The following is a 25,570-nucleotide window of genomic DNA, read 5'->3' on the forward strand; positions in this document are numbered from 1 at the left end:
ATCTTTCTTGTTGCCCTGTGTATTCCACAATATTCTTTTACACAAAATTTCTACATAGTCAGCAATGCTTTCTCAGCCCCAGTACAAAAATCCCAGGACATTTTCTTTCTTTCCTGATCATAACCAACTCACATAACATATATGATCTGCCAGCTTGAAATCAGTAATCCCTAAAAATCAGTTAACTGCAGCAATCTTGCAATTTAGTTTATCTTCACTGCTGCCATGGAACACTGACTCAAGAGACTTCTCAGTATGCTCTCCTATTTCTACCCCCATCCCACTCCAAAGAAAACATAACCATCAATGCTAACCAGAGGCATAGGAAGCCTCTTGGGCGCCCAAGGCAGTGTTCCCGCGCGGAGGCACCCCCTGGGGGCGGGGCATCCTGATGCATGCGTCAGGACAGACTGACAGGGCAGCCCCATGAGCCGCCGATTGCGCGGGGCAGCCCCATAGCGGCGCTGGTGGGCAGACCCCAGACGGGCCGCAGGGTGGAGCGGCTTCGCTCCGTGGCTTGCTCGGGGCCTGCCGGCGGGGCGGGGCTGGCCCAAGTGTCACCCCCCTCCCCTGGAACCCGGGGCTGCCCGCCCCCCCTCGCAACACCCGTGATGCTAACTACATTGGTTATAATTTCTATAGAACTTTAAAAGGCTTATTTGTATTCAGTTTTTGTTTCCTTTATTCCACCTATCATATAAGGGTTTACCCAAGGGCAACCAATGAGTCTTGTGACTTTACAGGTCTGTGAATATGATTGCCTCCTATTCAAGTTTAGTGCACTGTACTGACACGAAGCAGATTTCAACCATACAGATTAATCAGCAAACCACCATGCTGCAGATGGGTAGCAAGATATTTTCATATATCCCATATATGCCACAATACAGCTCTGGTGCCAAGTTCCTGAACTTTGATGTGGCTGGCCTACAATACAACCACATAATGGGGAGTGGGTGAAAACAGTCTTAGCAGGTGTGAATGTACATTTAAAAAAAGCCACACTATATCAAATTTTTGAAAGAAAAAACATACGTCTTCAGTGTTCCAGATGTCATCAGCTCAGTTACCAATACAATGCACTTTTTCCCTTTAACAGTTGATTCCCAAGAATCATAAAATCGGACAATGTTAGGATGTTGCAATCCCTTGAGCATCTCAGCTTCTTCTTTAAACCTCTGCTGCTCAGCTTTGGTCAGCTTCCTGTCCTAAAATGAAGAAAAGACGTACAAAGAATCACTACATTATGTTGTGTAAGCATTATCATGCATCTAATTAAACTTATGCCATAACACATTTGTTAGTACTGTATATCGGGTTCCATAAGACTCTTTCTTGGTTTTGGTGTAGCTGTTATTCCTGGTCTAGGTTGGTGAAGTATGGGTCACACTGCTGTTTTAAACACACAATGAGAGAGAACCAAACACAAGTGATAAAAGCAATGGGCAGTATCCAACAAAGCAGTTCAATAAACAGAAGGTCTTCCCTTTGTGAAACAGAAGGGGATCTCGTCCCCCTCCCCTCTCCCCCTACACACATACACCTATGACCTCCCCTTCCTCTGTTCTGGATGGTGTGAGGAAATCTAGAACAGGTTTAGGGAGTGCATGGGAAGAGGAGAGGAAGGGGGAACTTAAAATGCACCAGTAGAAGGCCTGCAGGGATGTGGGTGGCGCTGTGGTCTAAACCACAGAGCCTAGGGCTTGCCGATCAGAAGGTTAGCGGTTTGAATCCCCGTGACTGGGTGAGCTCCCATTGTTCGGTCCCTGCTCCTGCCCACCTAGCAGTTCAAAAGCACGTCAAGTGCAAGTAGATAAGTGGGTACCACTCCAGCAGGAAGGTAAACGGCGTTTCCGTGCGCTGCACTGATTCGCCAGAAGCAGCTTAGTCATACTGGCCACATGACCCGGAAGCTGTCTGTGGACAAATGCCGGCTCCCTCGGCCTATAAAGCGAGACGAGTGCTGCAACCCCAGAGTCGTCCGCGACTGGACCTAATGGTCAGGGGTACCTTCACCTTTACCTTTAGAAGTCCTACAGTACTTAGTTGGATACTGCCCAATGAATGGATATAGCCATAGTCAGCAAAAAGAATGAAAAGTGCTGCTTACAGAAATTCTAGACTTCTATAAATTTGTTCATGGGGAGCAGTAAAGTAAGAAAAACATTAAAGAAAGTTTTCCCGGGTGCCTTTGGTTTTTATACACTTGCAGATTATATATACTAAGCAGGACCCAACTGGCTCCTTGATATCCTAAAAAACTGAAGGCCGTGACAAAGCTTGGAAGCTGATTTGAATGTACATGGCAGAAGACTCCCCGCAAGTCTGAGCGATTTCAGGTACAAGCTCCTTTTTCGGTTTACTCAATAGTGGCAGTGATGGCAAAGAAACATTATTTCTCCAACACTGCTGCATCCTCACAGTGTCATCCAGTGGAGGTCCTTCTGGTGGCCTAAGGCCTTCTCCAGCTTGGCCAGGGAGATGTGAAGAAATCCTCAGGAGGCTCATTCTGACACATTGTGGTGCCTGTCATCTGAGGCCTTCCCTAGCTCCCCCCCCCCGCCAAAGTTTGAAGGGTGGCAACAAGAGAATGGGCCTTTTCTGTGGTGGCTCCGATTGTGGAATGCTCTCCCCAGAAAGGTTCTCCTGGTGCCATCATTATATGTCTTTAGACACCAGGCAAAAGCATTCCTCTTTACCCAGGCCTATGGCTATTAAATGATTTATGGCTTGTAAACATGTAGGGAAGAGGAGTGTTATTATTATGATTGTTTTACAATTAGGCTGTCTGTATGCTTTTTACTATGTTTTTATTATTTTTTACCATTGATGTTTTGTAGTGTATTTCTGGTGTTCTGCACCATCCTGGGATCTTTTGATAAATAATAATAATAATAATAATAATAATAATAATAATAATAATAATAATAGTTGTTGTTGTTGTTGTTTTGAAAATAGAAACCACTCACATTTGCCTTGACTTGGTCACCAGTGTCAGAACACCAATCTGGGCAGGTAACCAGAGCACATGTAAGCCTGTTTCATTGGATGAATTTCAGTTGCTGGACACACAACCTATATACTTAACGTTTTACTTTCCTTGGCTCATAATATCAAGCCAGGAAGAGACTGGACCAACACTTCCTTGAAAGAAGGGCTGCTCCAGCCACCCTAAATGAAGAAGTTTTGCAACTCATCCTGAAAAATTCCCCTCTAGTTGCAAATATTCCCCTCCTAGCCCAAGTGCTTGAGTGGTAGGTTGCTGTGCAATCAGTTTCCTGGATGAGACTATCTATCTAGGTCCATTTCAGTCCTGCTTTGTTCTAACAGAGAGCTTGTCGGTCATTTTGGTGAATGAACTATGGAGGGAGAGGGAAAGGGAGGTGTGACCTTATAGACTCTCCTATACCTCTCATCAGCTTTTAGCACCATTTACCATGGTATCATTCTAGACAGGCTATCATTGCAAACTAGGAGCACTGCACTGGTTTCATTTGTACTTTGACAGCTGACGGCAGAAGGTGGTACAGGTAACTCCCAACCTATGTGCATTTAACTTGTGTGCATTCAGATTTATGCAATTGGTAAATTAGAAAATTAAGATGGGGACAAGTGTCCACTCACCATTGAACCCAATATGTCTGGACCATGTGTGATTTTGGCTTTATGTGTTATCCCTGGAGCATAACCCCCACATAAATTGAGAGTTGCTTGTACTTTGGAATTACTGCTTAGCTCCATGGTATCTGTATTATGGGTTCCCACAGCATTCTATTTTGTCCCCCAAGCTTTTTAACAAATGAGTTCATATGGGGTTTTGATTCGGTGACATCCATATGCTGACAACATCTAGTTTTCTCTTTCCTTTATATCAGATTCAGGTCTGGCAGTGGAAGCGCTCAACCAATGTCTAGATTTGGTAATATATTTGATGAGGGCCAATAAACTGAAGTTGATTTAGACAAGGTGGAGTTGCTGTTGGTTGGTAGGTAGTCTTTTGTATAGGATGGGCCTGGTCATACTGTAGACAGGGTTGTAATCCCTGAGTGATCAGGTTTGAGCTTGAGGGCGATCAGTGATCCTCTAGTGTCATTAAAATATCCTAACCACAGTGATCCATGCTCTACCAGATTAATATCATGAATTGTGTGAGGAGTCGCCTTTGAAGACCAAAAGCTGTAGTTCAAAATATAGTTGTTACAATGCTAACTGGTATCTGGGGATGAGATCACATCTCACTATTTGGTACTAATCTTTTCCCAAGTACAATGTATATTACTGGTGCAAATCTTCAAAGCCCTATACAGTTTGGTTTTGGAATGGGGTACCTAAAGGATTGCTTGACTCTATATCAACTTTTCTGCACATTAAGTTCTTCTTTGGGGTGTGTGGGGTTCTTCTGGGTGCTATACAGCATCTGAAACAAGGGGGGTGGTGAAGCAAGACAGGGTGGAAACATGAGAGAAGACACTTTCAGTGGTGGCACCCTGGTTGCAGTATGCTTTTCTCCAGAAAGTGTACCTGGCACCTACTTTATGATATTTTGCTACCTTTATATTTTTAACACTTGTAGTGTTTTCTCTTTTAAAATAGATATACTTTTAATGTAGTATTTTTTATTAATTGTAAAAGGAGGAACACTTTTTTCAAAAGCAGGGCATGCAACAGAGTGCATGTGTCGTCATGTTCTGTCCAGTGCCTGCCATTCCACAAACAACATTTTGCCAGAGAGGGAGGAAATTCAAGGGCAAGGGCATGAAGGACCCAGTGGGATAGGTGCAGAGGGGACAGCATAGTGTGGTAGGAAATACTACAACAGCATGAAAGCAAAGTCAGAGAGATCAGATGCATATCAGCAAAGCTTATGACAAGTTGTTGAAATATTGCCAAATGCAGCAAGGCAACTAATATCCCAAGGAGATCTCTTGAGAAGACAAACCTCTGTCATGATGAACCCTTAAATCCCCACCCCATCACAAAACTCATATAAATAGGCCCTTTCCAATTTTCCCAGCTCCTTGTCAGCCAAAAGTTGTTTTGTCAGGAGAAGGAAGTCCCCTCAAGACATGAGAGTAAGGTTGTGCATAGATTAGCTATTACTCTGGCTCCTGTGTGTTCCTACTGCTCGAACTCAAGTGCCCACCCAGTTAATGATGCAGGTTCATGTTGCAATAGGTCATTCATGCTCAATATTTTCTGAAAACTTTTAAGGGTTGTGGCATTTAATGTGCTCATAGGTATGTATACAATCTATTACGATCCAGTTTTTGAACACACACACCTCCCATTTAAACACTTAAAGCTTGATTTATTCCTCTCTGTATCTCAGTGATGGTATCTACATTGTATTTTGTATGCTGCCTTGAGCAATTCTAATTGGAGGGACAGTTGATAGATCCTCTAAATCTGCAACAGGAAACCCTTTTCAGTCTGAGGGCCACAGTCCCTCCTGAGCAACCTTCCAGGTACTGCATGCCAGATGGTGGGTGAGGATCTAAGACAAAAAAGTGGGCAGAACAATGAGTGCAATTGTTACCTTTGTTTAGTAGATTACATTCCAGCCATGCAAAACGTATAGGTTTCTACACATATCTCCCCATCCTGCATCCAGGCAAGCAAGAGGCACTATCACAGTTATTATTATTATTTATTAAATATGTATACCACCTTTCATCTGAAGATCCTAGGGCAGTTCACAGCAGAAAAATACAAAACACAAACACATTTAAAAAGACATAGAATGTTAATCAGCCCAACGCCTGGCTGAAGAGAAAATTTTCACCCTGCTCTAAAGATATGTAATGAACACACCTGGCAAGCCTTCCTGAGGAGAGCATTCCCCACCCCCAGCCAGCACTTTCTAACAGAGACCTGCTGTTCCATAGGCACACAGGGAAAACGAAAACTAGTGAAAGAAAAAGGCAGCTAACACTCATTAGAATCCATGCAAAATATGTCAAGACTGGCAAGCCAGAGGTCTGCCAAAAGAAAAGCTCTGTACCTCAACAAGGAAGTATAATGCCATCAGAGATGGGGCACTTGAAATTCCCTGGGTAGGTAGTTCCATAACCTATGCACAGTGTCCAAAGACGACACTAGATGTCAGCTACTGACAGGAGGTAGAGGAAAGCCTCTCTGACAACCTTAGAGTGAGACTTTCCTTTAGATATCCTATAGCTGCAGCTAAGATGGTAGTTAGAAGAGGTCAGAGTAGGAAGGCACTCAATCCGTCTCAACTCATCCTTTGAGGCACCATCCTAAAGGCATGCACCAAGTGTAGAACCCCTACAGGGGAAGGAATGAGAATACCAGTCCTGGAACTAGAAAGCTGTAGTGGTTTTGTAGGCAGAATGCTGGACTAGGACCTAGGAGATCAGGGTTCAAATCCCCACATAGCTGTGCAATTCACTGGGTGACCTTGGGCCAGTCACTGTCTCTCAGCCTAACCGACTTCACAGGGTTTTGGTGTAAAGATAAAATGGAGAGGGGGAGAGCCACATATGCCACCTTAAATTCCTTGGAGGAAAGGTGGGATATAAATGTGACAAGAAGAAGAAGTGTGGGACCACAAAGAATGAAGTCAATATTTCAAGTTGTAGTAGTTGCAAGGACTACTAATAATTTTGCATCTTAACAGGAGTAGTGGGTGTTAACATCTTCAATAACAGCATGAAATAAGATGTACTGTATGTGATTTAACAAACAAGTGATGCCACTCATCTGGAAGTCAAAATAAATGATTTTAATACTTGCTGAGTTCAGAACACTTTATATCAGTACCAGGCTTCTGATGATCTCTAACCTCCTTCAAGGACAAATGCAGCAAACTCAGCTCAACAGAACAAAACAAAACACTAACTCAACAGAGGATTCTGTGTTTAAGAGGAGGCTAAAAGTGTAAGGTGTGCCTTGGGCTAGGTTTCAACCTACTTATGCCTTTATGGTCTACGTGGTCTAAATATTGAATCAAATGAATGCTGACCTAAGTTATACATAGGCAAATTATTTCCTTTTTCCTGCTACCAAAACTTCCAACTTGCCTTAAACCCAAACCAAACATTCAGGCAAAGAGGACAGGCATGTACAACACACACACACACACACACACACACACACACACACACACTTTTAAGAGAATACTTTATACAAATAAAATACCACAAAATGCATCAGCCCTACTCAACATGATGGCAAATGAGTGATTGTAAGTTAAAAATCCCCTTTAATTCTTTTGGCTGATGCTCAGCTAGCATAAATTTGGCAGCACATACAAGCAGCAAAGCCAGGAAACACAATGAGAAAGGGAAGGAGCAATAATGAAAGGGACAGATGCCAAGAGGATGCAGTCTTCCCTCCATCCTCAACAGCCCAAGGAGAAGTGGGCACTGCTGGCCTCTTCACATCTGATGGGGCTCTGAACAGCCACTTCGCTCAACACAGTTCTACAGGAAAGACAAATCAAGGACCTCTGAACAACTCAATTGTTTTATGTGCCTACGTTCAAGTGATCAGCAAGTGACAATTTGCAAAATTAATGATGATGGGTGATTTTGCAAAGCTGCAAACATTTTATTGTTTGCTTCAGGCTGGCTGAAATGCAACTGATTATAGAGTAATTGTTTTTGATGTTATTGACTTAATGCAATCAATTAAGTCATGCAACTTAACAGCTTGCAGTAAGAGCTGTTTGACAGTGGAACGGACTCTCTCAGAAAGTGGTGGACTCTCCTTCCTTGTACGTTTTAAAGCAGAGGTTGGCTGGCCATCTGTCAGGGATGCTTTGGTTGAGATTCCTGCATTCTTTGGGGGGTTGTACTAGATGACCTTCAGCATCCCTCCTACAATTCTATAAAGAAATACTGTTGCCACAGAAACTTGATCTCATGACATATGTAATGCACCCAAAAATTATTTCCCACACTCTCACACACACATTTAGCTTGGGGAGGAGAAAGAATACATTTGCACTTGCCATTTATTTTCCATTGACAATAATGAGTTTTGAATAGCATTCAGAAATTGGACACCATCCTTTTCCCATTGGTTCACACAAACTGAACTGGCATCACAGACCCACCTAGAACTGCACTCCAAATTCATGCTAGGTTAATTTACAACAAGCAAGCTTTGTTTCAAATGGAACCTTTTGTTAATTGGTCAATTGCTGACTGTCAACAATTCAGTTCCTGGTTAAACAGTTAGCTGATTATCCAGAATAAGTCAAAAGTTAGGATGCAAAAGACAAATGCAATTTTTGGCTATGCGATCAGCAGAACCTTCAAGCGAGTGCAATGTAGTGCTAAGTGACTGTTGAACTAGCAGAATGATCCTATTTAATAGTGAGCCTATGTTTATGTTCTTCTGTATGAGTCCCTTGGAGACCTGCTAGGTGACAAGCGACTAAGATAGGGGTAGGCAACCTAAGGCCCAAGGGCCGGATGTGGGCCAATCACCTTCTCAATCCGACCCATTGACAGTCCGGGAATCAGTGTGTTTTTTAGATGAGTAGAATGTGTCCTTTTATTTAAAATGCATCTCTGGGTTATTTGTGGGGCCTACCTGGTGTTTTTAGATGAGTAGAATGTGTGCTTTTATTTAAAATGCATCTCTGGGTTATTTGTGGGGCATAGGAATTTGTTCATATATTTTTTTCAAAATATAGTCCGGCCCACCACAAGGTCTGAGGGACGGTGGACCGGCCCATAGCTGAAAAAGGTTGCTGACCCCTGGACTAAGAAGCCAAATAAATTAAATAAATAAATGGGAAGGTGCAGGAGGCCAGCATGGTTCTTGTGACTGGTTGCACAACAGATGGCTATAGCACAAATACTTCCTGTTGCACAACCAGTTTCACCAACTGTAATAGTTAGTGTAGTAGTTAGTGTAATAGTGTAATAGTTGCAATGGATTTCATTTTGCCAAACCATTATTCTCACCTTTATGCTAGCACAACAGCCCTTGTACTAGTGGTCAGAGAATGTTAAATCTGGGCTATCATTTGCAAGACTCAGGAAACGTACATAAGAACGGCCTGCTGGATCAGGCCAATCTGTCTAGTCCAAGATTATGTTTTCAGTGACCAACCAGAAAGACCTGAGCACGATAGCATTCCCCAGTTGTGATTCCCAGCAAGTGGCCTTCAGGGGCATACTGCCTCCAACTGAGGAGATAGAACATAGCTAGTAGCATTCCACTGAGCACTAATAAGACCTCACATACAGTGCTATGTTCAGTTCTGGGCATTTCTGTTCCATGAAACATTAAGCTGGAAATAATTTAGAAAACAGTAGGTTTAGGTTAGAAAGCACACAGCATGAATAAAGTTTGAAACAGCTCAAGAAAAGGAGGCGGGGAGCTAATATGAGAGTTTTACAAATATATCTCAAAAAAGAAAAAGAAAAACAGGGGATTGTTCATCCTGCCCAGAAGACAGGACAAGAAATAACCTAATGTAGAGTAGAATAAAGTTACATATTAGAAACCGCTTGCCAATTTGAAGAGCAGTTATCCTATGGCAGGCACATCCAACAGGTAGGCAAAGAAGCTCAACAACTGTGGCTCCCCTAAAAATGCTCAGCATTTTTGCCCTGAAACCCAAAAAGCGGGGCTTTCCTCCTCCCTAAAAATAGCTCAACAACACTGACTGAACCCCCAAAACTGGGATTTCCTTCCTAAAAGAAGCTCAACAACTTTGACCTGAACCCCCCAAAATGGGGTAGATCACTGCCAGTTTTAAACTCTGAGTTTAACTCACAATCTCCTGGGAGTTGGCCACCCCTGTCCTATGGCATGAGGTACAGAAAGAAGATATGCTGTCTCCTACCTTAGAAATTAAGGCAGGCATCAGCTGGAGATGGTTGGACTATAATGTCCTCACTTAGTTATAGAAAGGAGTGTATATGTTAGTGGGTGTCATGCAACATGCCTTGCTGAGACTATTCACTATAAGCTAAATATCCCCACTAATGCACTCCAAGCAAGCAGTTAAGCAGGTTTATCCATCCATAAACATAAAAATGGTTAATTGGCCCACCAAGAAATCAAGCCATTAGCAAAACAGGCACTGGAACAGGAAACCTTTCTGCTTCACTGAACTATATAATATGCTAATTTATTTCCATCCCTAACAACAGCATAGATTTTAAAGCCTTTTTTTTGTTTTGTTGTTCTTTTTAAAAAGGTGACAAGTTAAAATTACAATGGCAAATTACCTGTTTGTACTATTTAGATACAGCTTTATGCATAATCTATTAAATTATGCAATGGTCTTATGCTTCCCTTCCTTAACTTATGCAATTGTCATTTTTTACAGTAGGTTTTAATCCCAAAGTCTCTTCTGAAGTTTAGCTGTCCAGGGTCATCTGTTATTTTCCATGACTAAATAAAAGAAACATATGCTTACTTAACAAAAGCAGTCTCTCGTTCACTTCTATAAGCACACCGAGCTACAACCTCTTTGGAACATGGACCAGTGTTTGCATTTACACAGCATGTGCAATAATTAACATGATGGTTCTAACCATTAGAAACTAAAAACAATCACATACACTTTCAGCACTCACTAACCCCAGTATGCAGATCAAAGCTTCACAAGAGTTTTACAGAATTTTTCTCTCCAATTTTTGCAGAAAGGGCTGCAAATGGTTAAAGAATGCCACCCATGCTAATATAGATTTCTGCAGAAAGTGGGAAGTCAGTCTAGATCTTTCAATTTCTTTCATACATCATCTTCTCTTAGAAGATGGTCCCAAGAAATAGTACAGAAACTACAACATAGCCAGTCAGTTTAGGCTTATGTCATCAAGCCTAGCCTTTCTACTGCAAAGCTGTGCAATCCAAGCTAAAAACAGAAAACCCCTGGGTGGCTTCGCACATGTAACCATAAAGGTAAAGGTAAAGGGACCCCTGACCATTAGGTCCAGTCGCAGACGACTCTGGAGTTGAGGCGCTCATCTCACTTTATTGGCCAAGGGATACATACAGCTTCCGTGTCATGTGGTCAGCATGACTAAGCCACTTCTGACGAACCAGAGCAGTGCACGGAAACACCATTTACCTTCCCGCCGGAACGGTACCTATTTATCTACAAACACTTTGACATGCTTTCGAGCTGCTAGGTTGGCAGGAGCAAGGACCAAGCAATGGGAGCTCACCCCGTCGCAGGGATTCGAACCGCCGACCTTCTGATTGGCAAGCCTTAGGCTCTGTGGTTTAACCCACAGCGCCACCCGCATCCTTACATGTAACCATATAGCACCATAAATCCTGGCTGTATCGGCTGACCGGTCAACAGAATATCTTCCCATAAATCACTCCATGTCTGCCAGCAATTACAATCCATACAGATATTAAAATCTGTAGGGAGCAGCTACATACATTGTTCTACTCTTGATAACTACTCTTGATAACTACCATTACTGCTTTAATCAGCTTATCTGAGAATTAGAGCAGATCTCTGTCACCAAATTTTCTTTTCCTTCCACATACCGGTAAGTGTCTGATGCTTTGTAAGACATCCCAATGTCAGTCACTCTTTGCAGCTGCAAAGGCAAAACTTTTCCAACAGCTTTGGAACAAATACAAAGAGTCATTGTTTACTTAAGTACTGATCACCTGCCTATGAAGCCAATTTCCATGACTAGTTCAGTTTCTATGTTTCCTTTTTGTTGATTACCTTTTAAAATGACTGATGTTCCAACATAATCTCTTACCTTTTAATAAGCCAAAATAAACAATAGTCTAAATGGCACTCAGATGATCTGATAGCTGCTTAATATTGGAGGGCAGAAGGGCAAACATTTTGCCTGGCTTAAAAAATATAAGTAATGGAAGAGGGGGTCATACAGGCAACTGATGAAAAGCAGAAGGTACTTATGATTGTAAAGTCTTCCTTTCATCTTCATTTGCTAAAATTAAAGGTTTGCTTTCCTTATTCCATGTGGTCAAATATCTCTTTAAATGTAGAAAAATAATGAATTTATGGCCTTGTTGGTATTAAATGATCTACCCTTACTGAATCCATGTTTTGAGACCATATATATTTTTTGAATCAATTTTTTATACAAGCAACTCTCAACTTACACGGGGGTTATGCTCCAGGGATATTGCCTAAAGCCAAAATTGTGTATGGTCAAAACACGTTGGGTTCCAATTGGATTCAGTGGTGGATGGGACTGCTAAAATCTCTTTCCACCTCTTTTTGGGTTTTTTTGTCCAGTTTGTAAAGCTGAACGTGCACAAGTTAAATGTGCATAAATTGCAAGTAACCTGTACATGCAAAATAGAAAAGAGAACACTTTTAATTCATCTGATCTTTTATTGAACCAACTTCTTGTTGATAAAGAGCTCTGTGTAACTGAAGGTATGCATGTGTCTTCAACCACAGAAGAGAATCTACCGGTAATTAAAAGAATCATTTTACCTGTTTTGCATTTCTCATTTTACAGTGCCAGAACAGTGAAGGGCTTCAAGAAACTAATGTTTTCACATAAAACCATATCACATCTATTTCAACGAGTCTTCACTCGGGGATAAAAATTACCAGACACAGGAACCAATATTGGATACTTCTGTTTAGCAAAACCAAAACCAGTTAAATCTGCCATTATGCAGAAGGCAGAGGTTTTGTTTTTTTGTTTTTAAGTGAAAGCAAGGATTCCATGCTAAACAGATTGCAAAAAAACCATGTGAGCATAGTGGTCAGCTGCAAACTTGCACCAGAATTACACATTTAGCTGTTAGTGCTGCTGCTAACTAAAGCTTTCAGAGGAGAGAGCAACCTTCATGCTGTTCCTACATGACTTTTTTTTTCTTATTTAATTTCCAATCAACAGGGAGGTAATTTCCTTTTGAAAAGAGACGCACATGCTGGAAAGAAGCACTAAGAATTTGTTCCAATGGACTGGCACTCAGTTCCAATACTTATGGCAGTCATTCAGAAAGGGAGACAATAAGGTCAAGGAGAGGACTTGTTTTTCATTGCACAAAGATAGACACAAACACCATACATTTCTGCATAAAATAAAGTTGCTGAATATTTAAAAGAACTATTTACTATAAAAATACGTAGCATTTTGCCTCACAGCAAGCTTCTTCATAATTGGTATGACAAATCACTACTGCTGCAATCCTACACAACCTTAGGTTGCTTAACTCACTTTTGCTTCAAAGCAACTAAGTAGCTTAAAATGTGTTCTACCAACTGATCTACAACAACTTGGTGAGAGTCTTTGTCAAAAGTTTTCTGAATGTCCAGGAGTACAATCTGATGTCTTAATAGCTTAGGAATATAAAGTATCATCAAAGCATGGATAATACAAGCACTTCTCAATGGCGGGGGGGGGGGGGGAGAATATAAAATCTTAATAAATTTAGGAGCATTTAGATTAAGAATGCAGCTGAATCATGACCGCTACCTGAAAATACTGTTGTACGACTGGAGATTTGGACAGGAAATGGTTAACGTGGCTGGAAGTACTGTTGGATACTGCCTTAATGAAGACTCATAGACTTGTAGAGTTGGAAGGGACCCCAAGGGCCATCTAGTCCAACCCCCTGCAATGCAGGAAACTCAGCTAAAGCATCCCATGACAGATGACCATCCAGCCTCTGCATAGAAACCTCCAAGGAAGGAGAGTCCACAACCTCCCGAGGAACTCTGTCGCACCGTCAAAAAGATCTTACTGTCAGAAAGTTCTTCCTGATGTTTAGTCAGAATATCCTTTATTGTAACTTGAATCCATTGGTTCAGCTCCAACCCTCCAGAGCAGGAGAAAACAAGCTTGCTCCATCCTCCATTCACAACTGTACAAATCCCTTACATATAATGCTCCTCCTACTCCCTTCCTGTTTGAGCTATTCCTTTTAAGCAGGTTGTACCCCTCAATTTCTACATTCTAGTCATGAGCCTCATCCCACCAAGTTTCAGTAATGCCTATTAGGTTATATCTGACATCCTCTATTAAGAGCTCGTTTTCTTCTTGCTTATTTCCCATACTCTGTGCATTCGTGTAGAGACAACTGCAACCATGAGCCATTCCTCCTCACACTGCTGCCTCTGTCCCCCTCCGTAGGGAGTCACCTGCCGCCACCACACGTCTCTTCCTTTCTGGGAAGCAGCAGCAATTCTGTACACTGTACTTTTCACTGCCACCTCAGTGTCTTCTGAGATCTGCAACCACTGTTCTTGCTCCTCTTGCCAAGAATCAGTGTCTGAGGTGAGGGCATGAAATTGATTTTGTAGTTCTGGAGATACAGTATGGCTCCTGACAGTCAATTTAAATAAGGCATGAGTGATCGTGCCCAGGGGTTGTATTCAACAAATTTTCACTCAGAGTAGACCCACCATGACTAACTTAGGTCCATTAATTTATTGTGCCTACTTCATATAAATGTTAGATGAATACAGCCCCAGGTTTCCCTCCCACAAATGAGGCACCATTGGCATATCGGCTTAAATTGGGCAAACTCTGCCACCTGACCATCCAGAATCAAAGCCAGATCCAGGAACATTCGCAGGCTGTGGACCTCATTTTTCATGAGTCTAATGCCATCCCAAACAAGCTGCATCACTATCCCAGGATTACTAGTCCTATCAACCAAAAACACCTCTATCTTGTCTGGATTAAATCTCACTTAGTCAGCTACCATCCAGAAGTGGATTAAATCCCAATTTGTTAGCTGATGTTTGATCCTACACACCAGCTGAAGACTCTCTCCTTCATAGAAAAGGACATTTAGCTTATTGGTGACTCCATGCCCCCAACTCTCCAGACAATCCCTTCCAGTTATGTAGATGCTATACAGCAAGATGGAAATCTGTGGAATGCCATAAACCAAGCTGCCTTGAGGGTCTTGTTGTAAGGTGTGTGTGTGTTTATTCTTTTATTTATAAATACATATATAAATAAACCAGTAGAGGTTAGTGCTACTGAGACTGATAGGGCAGAAGGTAGGGAGGTATACATTACGTGGAGCCACCACAGAAAAGTCCCACCCATGTACCACCACCCTCTGAACTTTTTCAGGTTGACATAATTACCGTATTTTTTGCTCCGTAAGACTCACTTTTTTCCTACTAAAAAGTAAGGGGAAATGTCTGTGTGTCTTATAGAGCGAATGTGTGGCCGATCTCTGGCTCCCTTTCTGGCCCCACCCCCTTTCCCAGGCCTCCATTGTTGAATGTTCTGCAGACGGAGGCAGTTTGTTTTCCCCAGCGACATGTGACTGGCTGATTAGATTATCTGTCTGGAAACTGTAGAAATGGCTGCCTTTCCTTTCCTAAAGAAGCTGCAGAACTGTGAGTTGAACCCCATAAAAACAGGATTTTTCCCCTTTGCAAAGTAAGCTCAACAACTTTGAGCTGATCCTCAAAAAAGGGGCTTTTCCCCTTTGAGAAGAAGCTGCACAACTGAGCTGATTCCCCAAGAAATGGGGCTTTCCCCCTTTCCTCCTCTAAAAACTGGGTGCGTCTTATGGGCAGGTGCATTGTATGGAGCGAAAAATACGTTAATCAGAAAGTAATGAATTAAGCGGAATGTGTGAAGCAAGGATGGATGGAACACGCAATTCATTCTACCTCCCTCTCATGTGCTGTGGTCCCGGGTCCTGATCATGTTGATACAGTGATGGGGGGGGGGTGAGCCGGAACTCAACGGAACTCCGCTCCAGCATCTCTTAGGTGGGTGCCATTGCCATTGTAATAATAATAGCCATTGTAATAATAATAATAATAATAATAATAATAATAATAATAATAATAAAAAATTTTTATTTATACCCTGCCCTTCCCAGCCAAAAAGCGGGCTCAGGGCGGCTAACACTAATTAAAATCACAGCAAAAACATAAAAACAATTTAAAATACAGATTAAAATACAAATTTAAAAATTCAAAATTAAAACTGCAGTCTCCCTTGTAAGAGAACAAGGGAGGCATTCATGGTGAGTTCCAGCACCTCTTTTTCTAGAAAAATAGCACTATTTGACATTTTTTCATGCAATCACAAGTAATGTATTTAGATTGAGAATCAAGCAGAGCAGCCTATATAAATATAAATACTAGAAAATATGGAAGCATAGCACAGGGGTGGGGAGCGTATTATTATTTATTAAAATTGTATATTGCAAAATACTTAATAAAAAAGAACAAAAACAAACCAATAATCCCTACTCCCACAACACATTTAAAAGCGCATCAGATATCAATCAGCCAAAGGTCTGGTTGAAGAGGAACATTTTCACCTGGCGCTTAAAGGTGTATAATGACTTAAAAAGTAAGCCAATCATTGAAATGCAGGTATGAAGTGTTATAAATGAATAAATTCATGAGAACAAACATCTTTAAGGCAAATAGGTGTTTGACAGTTTATTATGTTTTGTATATTCTGCTGGATGCCGCCCAAATGGGCAGGGTATAAATAAAATAAAATAATAATAAATGAAGGCACCAGCTGAACCTTCCTGGGGAGAGCATTCCACAAATGGGGAGCCACTGCAGAAAAAGCCCGTTCTCATGTTACCACCCTCCAGACCTCTCCTGGAAAAGGCACACTTAAGAAGGGCCTCAGAGTATGATTTCAGGGTCCAACTAACTTAAATGATCCTCCAGATATTGTTGAACTCCCAAGTCCCATCCAGTTCCTATCAGCCCAAAAAACTCACTCAGAGATCAGGAAGTTATATATATATTTCAGAAAATGAAACTCCATTCAATCACAGTTGTCTCTAAGTGACTGTGGTTGTGTGCATCCAAAAAATAACAGTTGCTATGGTGACCTGTCCTTGGGATCACAAAGGACAGGAAGAGCTTAAAAAAAGCTTATTTTAATATATCTTGCTTATTGAGAAACTTCCTCCACAAAACAGCTTATTATCTCCAATAAAAACCAACTCCGTCTTTTAATAAAATATAAAAATACAATGCAACTAAAAAAAGTGATGGGAAAATGCACTGAAAAGTGTGGGACAGCAATTGTTTAATGCAATGTCATATAACCTCTATGCAAATCAATCATTCAAAACGAATGCTCAATAAACAGCCCATCTCATCTAACCCCCCCCCAAAAATGTGCAAACAAATCAGGACAAATGCTCAATAAACAGGCTATCTGGAAGCGTTCTAGGTCTGACATTCATGTATAATACATCTTTTAATCTTGTCAGTGCTGGGGTGTATATTTGACTTAATTACTTACTTACCTGTAATGCACACAAGGAAAGAGGAATTAGCATGGAAAGTTTCTGGGGCAAACTTTGAGATGGATTTAAAATAGATTCTGACAGTAAAGTGGGCAATGAGTTATTACGGCTGATAAAGTTAAAGCAACCCCAGCAAATGCTGAGCAGATGCAGTCTAGCATTAATCATCTCTAAGCCCTAGAATGATCACAAGTACCAAACGATTTGACTAAAGATTATGCAGCACTTCTCATATTGCACTTTTCAAGAAGCCTTACATCTTCTTGCAAATATGCCATCTACTTTTTATTGATGGGACACAGAAAAAGGATACATTCCAGTCACACAGCAAAGTAATAGCAAGTCCAAGAATAAAACCCAGGTCTCCTGACAATGTTCTATCCTCAAACAATTTGGGCAGGGATAGCAAAAGCATTATTCACAGAGAGGTGGCCAGCTATGGAATCTGCTACCACAGCAAGAGTTCAGAGTTAAAATGCCTTCATCTATATTTTAAGGAAAGAGCCTATAAATTCTGCAGACCAACAATACTTGGGAGTTGATTCACAACCAAGATCTGGGGTCAAACACGTTCCTTAAGCTTGAGGAGCAAAAATTACTTTCATTCAGTAATTAATGAGTTAAAAATATAGCTAGTAACATTTTTCATAAGCACAGTAAGTTTAATTCTGCTGCTTCCAATAGGACTTACTTTGAAATAAATATAAAAGTAGGTCTAAGTAACAAACATACCAACTGAAATTCTCACATATTGTATTTATTGTTTTGATATTGTATCCAAACAAACAGCCCTGCTAAATTACTCTCAGGATAATGCTGGAGGAAAGAATATAGATTGTGGTGCTGGATCAATGAGTGTTGTAACTGATAAAGCTACAAATATGGCACAGCATAAGCTTTGCTTTAAACTCAGCCAGCACTGCAGAGGAGCTGTTTAGATGCATGGCATGGAAAATTCTGATGATCTTAGGCTAAACTAGCTGTGGAGGAGATTAAACCAATTATTAGGCATTCAGTAGTTATTCCACCACCCACTGATGGGTATGTGGAGGCGGGTGAGGGAACAACCACACACTGTTTTTTGAATCATAGCTACTCAAATCAATTTTCCATTACAAAGAAAATGCAAGCAATGACCTGGCTTGCTTTAAAATGGTACTTTCCCTCTGAATGGTCTTTCTAATGCATTCACCTGCCATTCACACAATATGCTTAGTCCTCTATTACAGTCTATCTGTTCCAAATCAGGACAACTATGGGGACACAATAGAATCACAGAGTTGTAAAGTTGGAAGGGACCCCAGGGTCATCTGGTCCAACCCCATATCCAATTTATTATTACAGAACAAGTAAATAAACTACTGTACCTTTGACAACAGATATGCCAAACAGGCTGAAGGCCCACCTAGTCAAGCAGCCTGTTTCCCAGAGTGGCCAAGTATCTGTTTCCAAGAAATCTGCTAGCGGGCAACAGCTCTCCTACTTTCCTTCAGCAACAGGTTTTTGAACCTGGAAGTTCCTTTAAGCTATCCTGGCACATTCACCAGGAATTTGTCTAATCCCCTTTTAATACCCTCACCCCAAAATCTATTTGTGTCTGTTTGCCGCCTCTTCCAGAACGCTTTGCTAGCATAAGTGAGTAGAGTGGCAAGATATAAATAGAATTTCTGCATCTTTCATTGTTTTGAGTTTCTGTCATCTGCTAGACAGAGGAGGGTGGCAGATAGGTGTCCTGCCCCCCACCCAATAAATCCTGACTACGCCCATGGTTACAGGAACCTTTCCCTTTTTTAAAAACTGGCCATCCTGTGGCAGGAATATTGTCTGAAAATTGGTAAAGAGCACTACAAATGAACTGCACACAAAAGGTTTCACCTGCATTTGGAAAAAAGCATCTTGTGACACTCACAGCAGCCATAACACCACGGCCCACTTGCAGCTCTATCCTGTTGGCAAGCAAAGCAACCAAGGGGCAAAAGTGGTGGTGCTTAACAGACCTGGAAGGAAGCAAAGACTTAAGAATGAATGTGGACACATAGGCATGAGCAACATCAGCAGAACTACTGGCTTTAAAGAGAAGTGAGTGACAACACTATACCTGGAGAAGCGGAAGCATATTTTCAAAAAACCCAGATGTAGCTAAGAGTGCTCCCCTTATGTTGATGGACTTCAACTCCCATCTGCCTCAGCCAGCACAGCTAATGGTTGGAAATGATAGGGGTTGTAGTCCAACAACACCTGGAGCACACCAATTTGGCTACTTCTGCATCATTATTCATCCATCCCTCAGCAATGTTTCCATACACATGATGCCAACATTTGACGAGGCCTTTTCCTAAAATAATCTTAGGGACAAGTTCTATCTGAATAGGACTGAACAGAAGTGGAGGAGGAGGCAGGAGCCTAAAGTAAGGGTCAATATATAGCAACGGACAGAAGCTATGGAACCAAGAGATGGACAGAGGGCAAAAGCAAAGAGGGGCAATGGAAAGAAATGTAGGCAATGTCTAGTTGAGAATGGAAATTGAGGCAAGCACTTTCCTGAGCAATGCAGTTAGTGTATACAACTATATGGCCACATTTTGACATATACTTCCATCACTGGGAGAACATCCCACTAAGAAAATAGTTTGAAGGTACATGATACTTCAACTGCTAAATTAGAGGAAACCAACCATTAATAGTGTCTGCTTAGGAAACCACTCAGAAACCATATGTAAACCATGTATTTATAAGCAATTACAGTATTTCCCGTGCTTAAGGTAAAGGGACCCCTGACCATTAGGTCCAGTCGCAGACAAATCTGAGGTTACAGGGCTCATCTCGCTTTACTGGCCGAGGGAACCAGCGTACAGCTTCCAAGTCATGTGGCCAGCATGACTAAGCCGCTTCTGGCGAACCAGAGCAGCGCACGGAAACGCCGTTTACCTTCCCGCCGGAGTGGTACCTATTTATCTAGTTGCACTTTGACATGCTTTCAAACTGCTAGGTGGGCAGGAGCTGGGACCAAACAACTGGAGTTCACCCCATCGCGGGGATTCGAACCGCCGACCTTCTGATCGGCAAGCCCTAGGCTCTGTGGTTTAACCCACAGTGCCACCCACGTCCTGTGCTTACTTATAAATAAATATTGATTAGTCAGTTAGTTTGTGAACTGGTGAAAAAAGAAATTCCTTGCTATTTGAGATACTCTCAATATTATACATTATAAAAGTCTGTATGAAGTACTACCAACTCAGGTGAGATCCTATCATAGGCAAGGAATGTAGCCAAGGGGTGTCGAAATTCAGTGCTTTAAAAAATGTACTGAAGCCACCACAAAACCCAGTTCTGTTGACAATTTGCATTAATTTACTTAACATGTGTACTTTATCTGGTGCAGTTTATTTATTTAGGAGGGGGTAAGCACTGCATGATTGGATGTTTTCCCAGTTTGTGACATGAACTGAGTAAAAGGTGTCAAAACTGTTAATGCTTCAGAAGTGGCAAAGAAGTGCAGGAGGCAGAAGTAGTGGTGGAAAGACCTGTGGCCCAACAATTGCAGATTTCTCTGGCTTCTAAAAATTTAGCAGAAATTGCAACTTATTTTTATCTGTAACAATGAAGACTAGTAACTTGTTCTTTTAAAAAATGCAAATCAGGTTTCTCAAGATTCCATACAAGTTGCTAGTTCCTGCATTAGAAGCCTCTGTAGTATGACCACTCTAGTGATGTAGGTTTCTGGATATCCCAAAATGTACCTCTCAAAAGCTGGACAAAGTTAGCCCTTCTGAACACCAGACAGACACATGAATGACTGATGGAACTCATCTACACTAACCTGCAATTCACACCAAGCGACTTCTACCCAGGTTTCTGTGTCCAGGCCCTTGAACACTGTTTTGAAGGCCCCTCTCCCCAGCTCAATGTCAAATTTCAGAAACCTTCCTCCAGGCGATGTAGCCACAGCCTTCATCTCGGCCTCCTCTTCTATTTCTTTCTTGGTTCTTTCCTTTGAAGCTTCCAAATTCACCTTCGAGCCATGCTCACATCTGGCCTCCTGGCCTGCCACCAGACTGCTGGAAGAAAGATGAGCCACCCTCTGGTCACCCATCACAAACTGGTCCTGTTCATCCTTTGGAGTGGGTTCCAAGGCTTTTTCATCCTCCATTATCTCCACACTCTTTCGGAAAAACCTTTTCCTCTCTGTAGTTGCTCCAGAGGCAGGTGTGTTGACATCCTCTTTGGTCCTGGTCTCCATGGTCAAAGGGGCAACAGCCGAGGAGTCCCTACCTTCCAAAGAGACTCCATCAGGTTTCTCTGATTCCTCTGTGCTGGCTGATTCACCAGAGTCCGTAGCCATGACACAGCAGAGCCTTGGCACTTGGATATGTTAAGTGTTTCCCTTCCTCTTCACTTCAGGCACATCATGAGTAATGGCAATGTTACCAGGACTTATTTCCTCTCAGATTATCATAAGATTCCCATGGCAACCTGTAACAAGAAGGAGGGGAGGGAAAACAGGATCATTTTAGAAAGTGAAATACGAAGCAGCCAACCACCAAAAATGCAGCTTTCACTTAATTAATCTGGTCTTCCTTAATCCCAACAACACAAACCTGTTTGCTTTTCTTTCTTTTTTTGCTGAAACTTTATTATTGCTTTAAACTCAATGAGAGTTACATGCAATATAAATCAAATCATACACAATAATGGCTTCAATATACCGGTATTCTGTTACATCAAGTATACTGTATACAAAAGCACTGGCTGTTTGACATACAAAAAGAACTTGCTGACCTAGGTATCTCTCCTCCCCTCCTACTCAACTATTGTAAATTAGTTTACCCAGTTGCCAAAGCTGAACTAATGCTAACATTCTCAAATGCACCTTTCCTGTTGGTCTTCTAAATGCGGCCCGCAGACAGTCCGGGAATCAGTGTGTTTTTACATGAGTAGAATGTGTGCTTTTATTTAAAATGCATCTCTGGGTTATTTGTGGGGCCTGCCTGATGTTTTTACATGAGTAGAAAGTGTGCTTTTATTTAAAATGCATCTCTGGGTTATTTGTGGGGCATAGGAATTTGTTCAATTCCTCCCCCCCAAAAAAAATATAGTCCAGCCACCCACAAGGTCTGAGGGACAGTGGACCAGCCCATGGCTGAAAAGGTTTGACGACCCCCTGATCTAAACTGACATATGCTGCCTCAGAACAACAGAAACCAGCTAACAGTTTTTCTTAGACACCACTCCCCTTATGTCCTGCCCTTACCACAATTGCTCCGTATAAATTAACTGAAAGAAGTACTTCTATTCTCAAGTTATGAATGTGCATTGTGGATGCTTAATAATTAAGTCCAGATAAACTGGTATTTCCTGCTAGCATGTTGTATTATGAAGGTAGCACTGCTGGCCACAATGCTTGGGATTTTGAATGCGGTTTTGAGGCTTTTTTTAACAGCTTTCAAATGTAAAAAAGGAAAAAAAATCAATTGTTCAATGGAAATGCATTTAATCAGCTAGCATACAACAACAAGAAAGCTTCAAGCAAATGGATGAGTTAATGGACTCCCTTTAAAACCCTCTAGATACCGGTACTTGCAGTCATATGCCAAGTTTATTTACAAATACGTACTCTACTGCTACAAAGGCACATCTACTTGGCTTCCCTGTGGAAGCCAAGATCCTTCACCTTACTTTGAAACCAACTAATCAAAGGCTTTTAAATATATAATTTGTTTCTGAAATAATTCGGTCCAACCCATGCTGTTTTATCAAAGTTTAATCTTGGGGAAGTAGGGAAGACTTAAGGTATTCATTTTGAAAAGAGCAAACTGAAACCTCAAGGTTCATTCAGCAGCTAAGTAGAATGCACATGACAGAAGGCTTCTATGAAGCTACGCTATTATCACAGCATGTCCATGGGAAACAATTTTGCAGTTCTCCTGAGCATCTTTTGAAGACAAAAAGTATCTGGTCCCTGCTAGATAAATAGTTCATTGAGAAAGCGTATTTTGAATGTGAGCTTTTAATATGGGAAGAAATATAACACAAAGGGAAAAAAGAAAATACTGGTAAATATTTGAACTATCTCACAAAGCAACTGTGGGTTAAAGCATTCTTTTCTTTCAACAACCTCAATTCATTTTTGAGCAACATTTCATAATTACAGACCAGGTAGAAATATTCCGTTGAAGTATATTTCAAAGACTCAGAAATAAAAAGCAACCTTCCTTTTTAGTAATCTCATAAATAGTACTAGAGGACACCAGGCTGGGGAAGTCTGGTTTATCCCAAGCAGGAAACTAGGGACAGTAAAATCATCAAATGACAAGCCATTAAAAGGAGCCAGTGGTGCACTGATTAACAGTGGTGGACTAGGACTGGGGGACACGGGTTCAAATTCCCACTCAACCAGAAAGTTTACTGGGTGATCAGGGGTTTGTCACCATCTCTCAGTTTAATCTATCTCACAGGGTTGCTGTGAGGATAAAATGGGGAGGAGGGAACCATGTGTGCCTCCTTGAGCTCCTCTGAGAATAATGAGATATAAATGTCATAAATAAATAAGTTACAGGTAGGTAGCCGTGATGGTCTGCCATAGTCAAAACAAAATTAAAAATTAAAAAAATTCCTTCCAGTAGCACCTTAGAGACCAACTAAGTTTGTCTTGGTATGAGCTTTCATGTGCATGCACACGAAAGCTCATACCAAGAACAAACTTAGTTGGTCTCTAAGGTGCTACTGGAAGGATATATGTATATGTATATGTGTGTGTGTGTGTGCTGAAGATGGATAAGAAAATTGTACTGGAGTCTAAATGAATTCTGTCTTTACTGAAGAAACTTTTGGAGAGCTACCTGTACCTGAACAACTGTGTTGGCAGATTGCATCAGAATAACTATGTCAAATATTTTTAGATGTGGTTTTAGTACTGATTGTCAAATTCAAAACTGGAAACTTATTGAAGCTGGATGGCATTCACCCAGAGTTGAAAGGAACTCAAGTATGAAATTGCTGATCTTTTACAAAAAGTATGTGACTTATCACTAAGTTATATATTTGAACTGGAAGGTAGTCAAAGCAATACCAGTTTTTTTAAAGGTAGACCCAGGATATTGCAGACTTGTCAGTCTATTTCTGTCTTAGATGGCTGATAAACAGCATTATTAAAGACAGTGTTATTAAGCTACAGCAGAACATACAATACAAAAAGAAATGTTTGTAAAAAAAAAAAAGTATTTGCTTCACCAAATATTGAGAAGTCTTTCAGCTTGTTGCTAAACATGTAGCTAGAATTATGATCAAGCCATTATTAAATTAGATTTTCAAAAATCATCTGACAAAATATCTCAAAATAACTAGGATGTGTGGCAACCTTTACCAGCAGGTCCACCACCACCGCGTTATGGCTAGGAAATGATTACTGATATTCATCCCAACACAGCGGATACATTATACCAAAGAAGCCAGTGAAATTCTAGCAATATCTCATTTATGTAGCTCTGCTCTCTTTATGCAATGAAAAGGCTAAAAGAAATTCTAAATTCAAATATGCTATGAAAATTAATCATAACAACCTGCCCACTCTGTAACAATAAATGTTATTAATAGCTACCCCAGCACCACCAAAAAGACAAGATGGGGCAAAATGTGAATGAATTCACAGGTGCAACTTTGCTGCCAAGGTCATTAGCAAAAATGGTACTAAGCGTATATGCTAACAGGTGCAGACATATGACATATGATCAACAGTTCACCCTTGAGGCCAAAAGCCAGCTGAGCCAGTGACATTCCCATGGTGACTCTTAACTGCAGAGAAGCCCCAGCCTACACAAATGCTAGTTTTTAAAAAGTTCATTGTTTTTGTTCTTTTTTTAAATCAACTACTGGGTACTTCATTTGTTCACAATGTCATTTTAGAAAACAGAGACTACGTGATCATGGAAATGTTGGGGGCAATTTAATGTTTTTACTTATTTGGGGTTCAATTTTGTTTTACGTTTTAGTCATCCCAACCCTGGAGACTGTGGTTGGGTTACAATGCACTGAGCCCACAAACTAGCTGGACTACAACTAGTAGAACAGATAAAAAAATACTGAGAGAAAGCACTGGCTATCTGTCTTGTCTTACAAGTAATAAAATGCAATTTAACAGCTACTTGGGAGGAAAATACTTAAAACAAAATTGAAGAAAGTGTCTAGGCTTGAATACAGTGGAGAATGGCCAAGGTTATAATTGGCCACAACGGAAAGCAAGTCAGCAGTACACAGGATTGCCAAAAAAAAAACCCAACACATCCACTATGCCATTTTGGGTTCATCTCCATTAACAGAATACTATATTTAAGCCATAGGAAGCAGCAACACTGACCTTGTTTAGCACTGCTTTAGC

General features: G+C 41.1%; 1 protein-coding gene across 1 annotated transcript in view; it reads right to left on the minus strand.

The window, feature by feature from the left end:
- WNK3 (WNK lysine deficient protein kinase 3) overlaps positions 1-25,570 on the minus strand; it is an 80,150-nt gene that overhangs the window by 48,713 nt on the left and 5,867 nt on the right. The window contains 2 exon segments of the mRNA XM_033173878.1: positions 1,036-1,208; positions 21,017-21,669. Coding sequence (XP_033029769.1) covers positions 1,036-1,208; positions 21,017-21,538 — 695 coding nt within the window. The 5' untranslated portion in view covers positions 21,539-21,669.

This window comes from Lacerta agilis, chromosome 16 (assembly GCF_009819535.1).
Source record: "Lacerta agilis isolate rLacAgi1 chromosome 16, rLacAgi1.pri, whole genome shotgun sequence".
In the NCBI taxonomy this organism is placed as follows: domain Eukaryota; kingdom Metazoa; phylum Chordata; class Lepidosauria; order Squamata; family Lacertidae; genus Lacerta; species Lacerta agilis.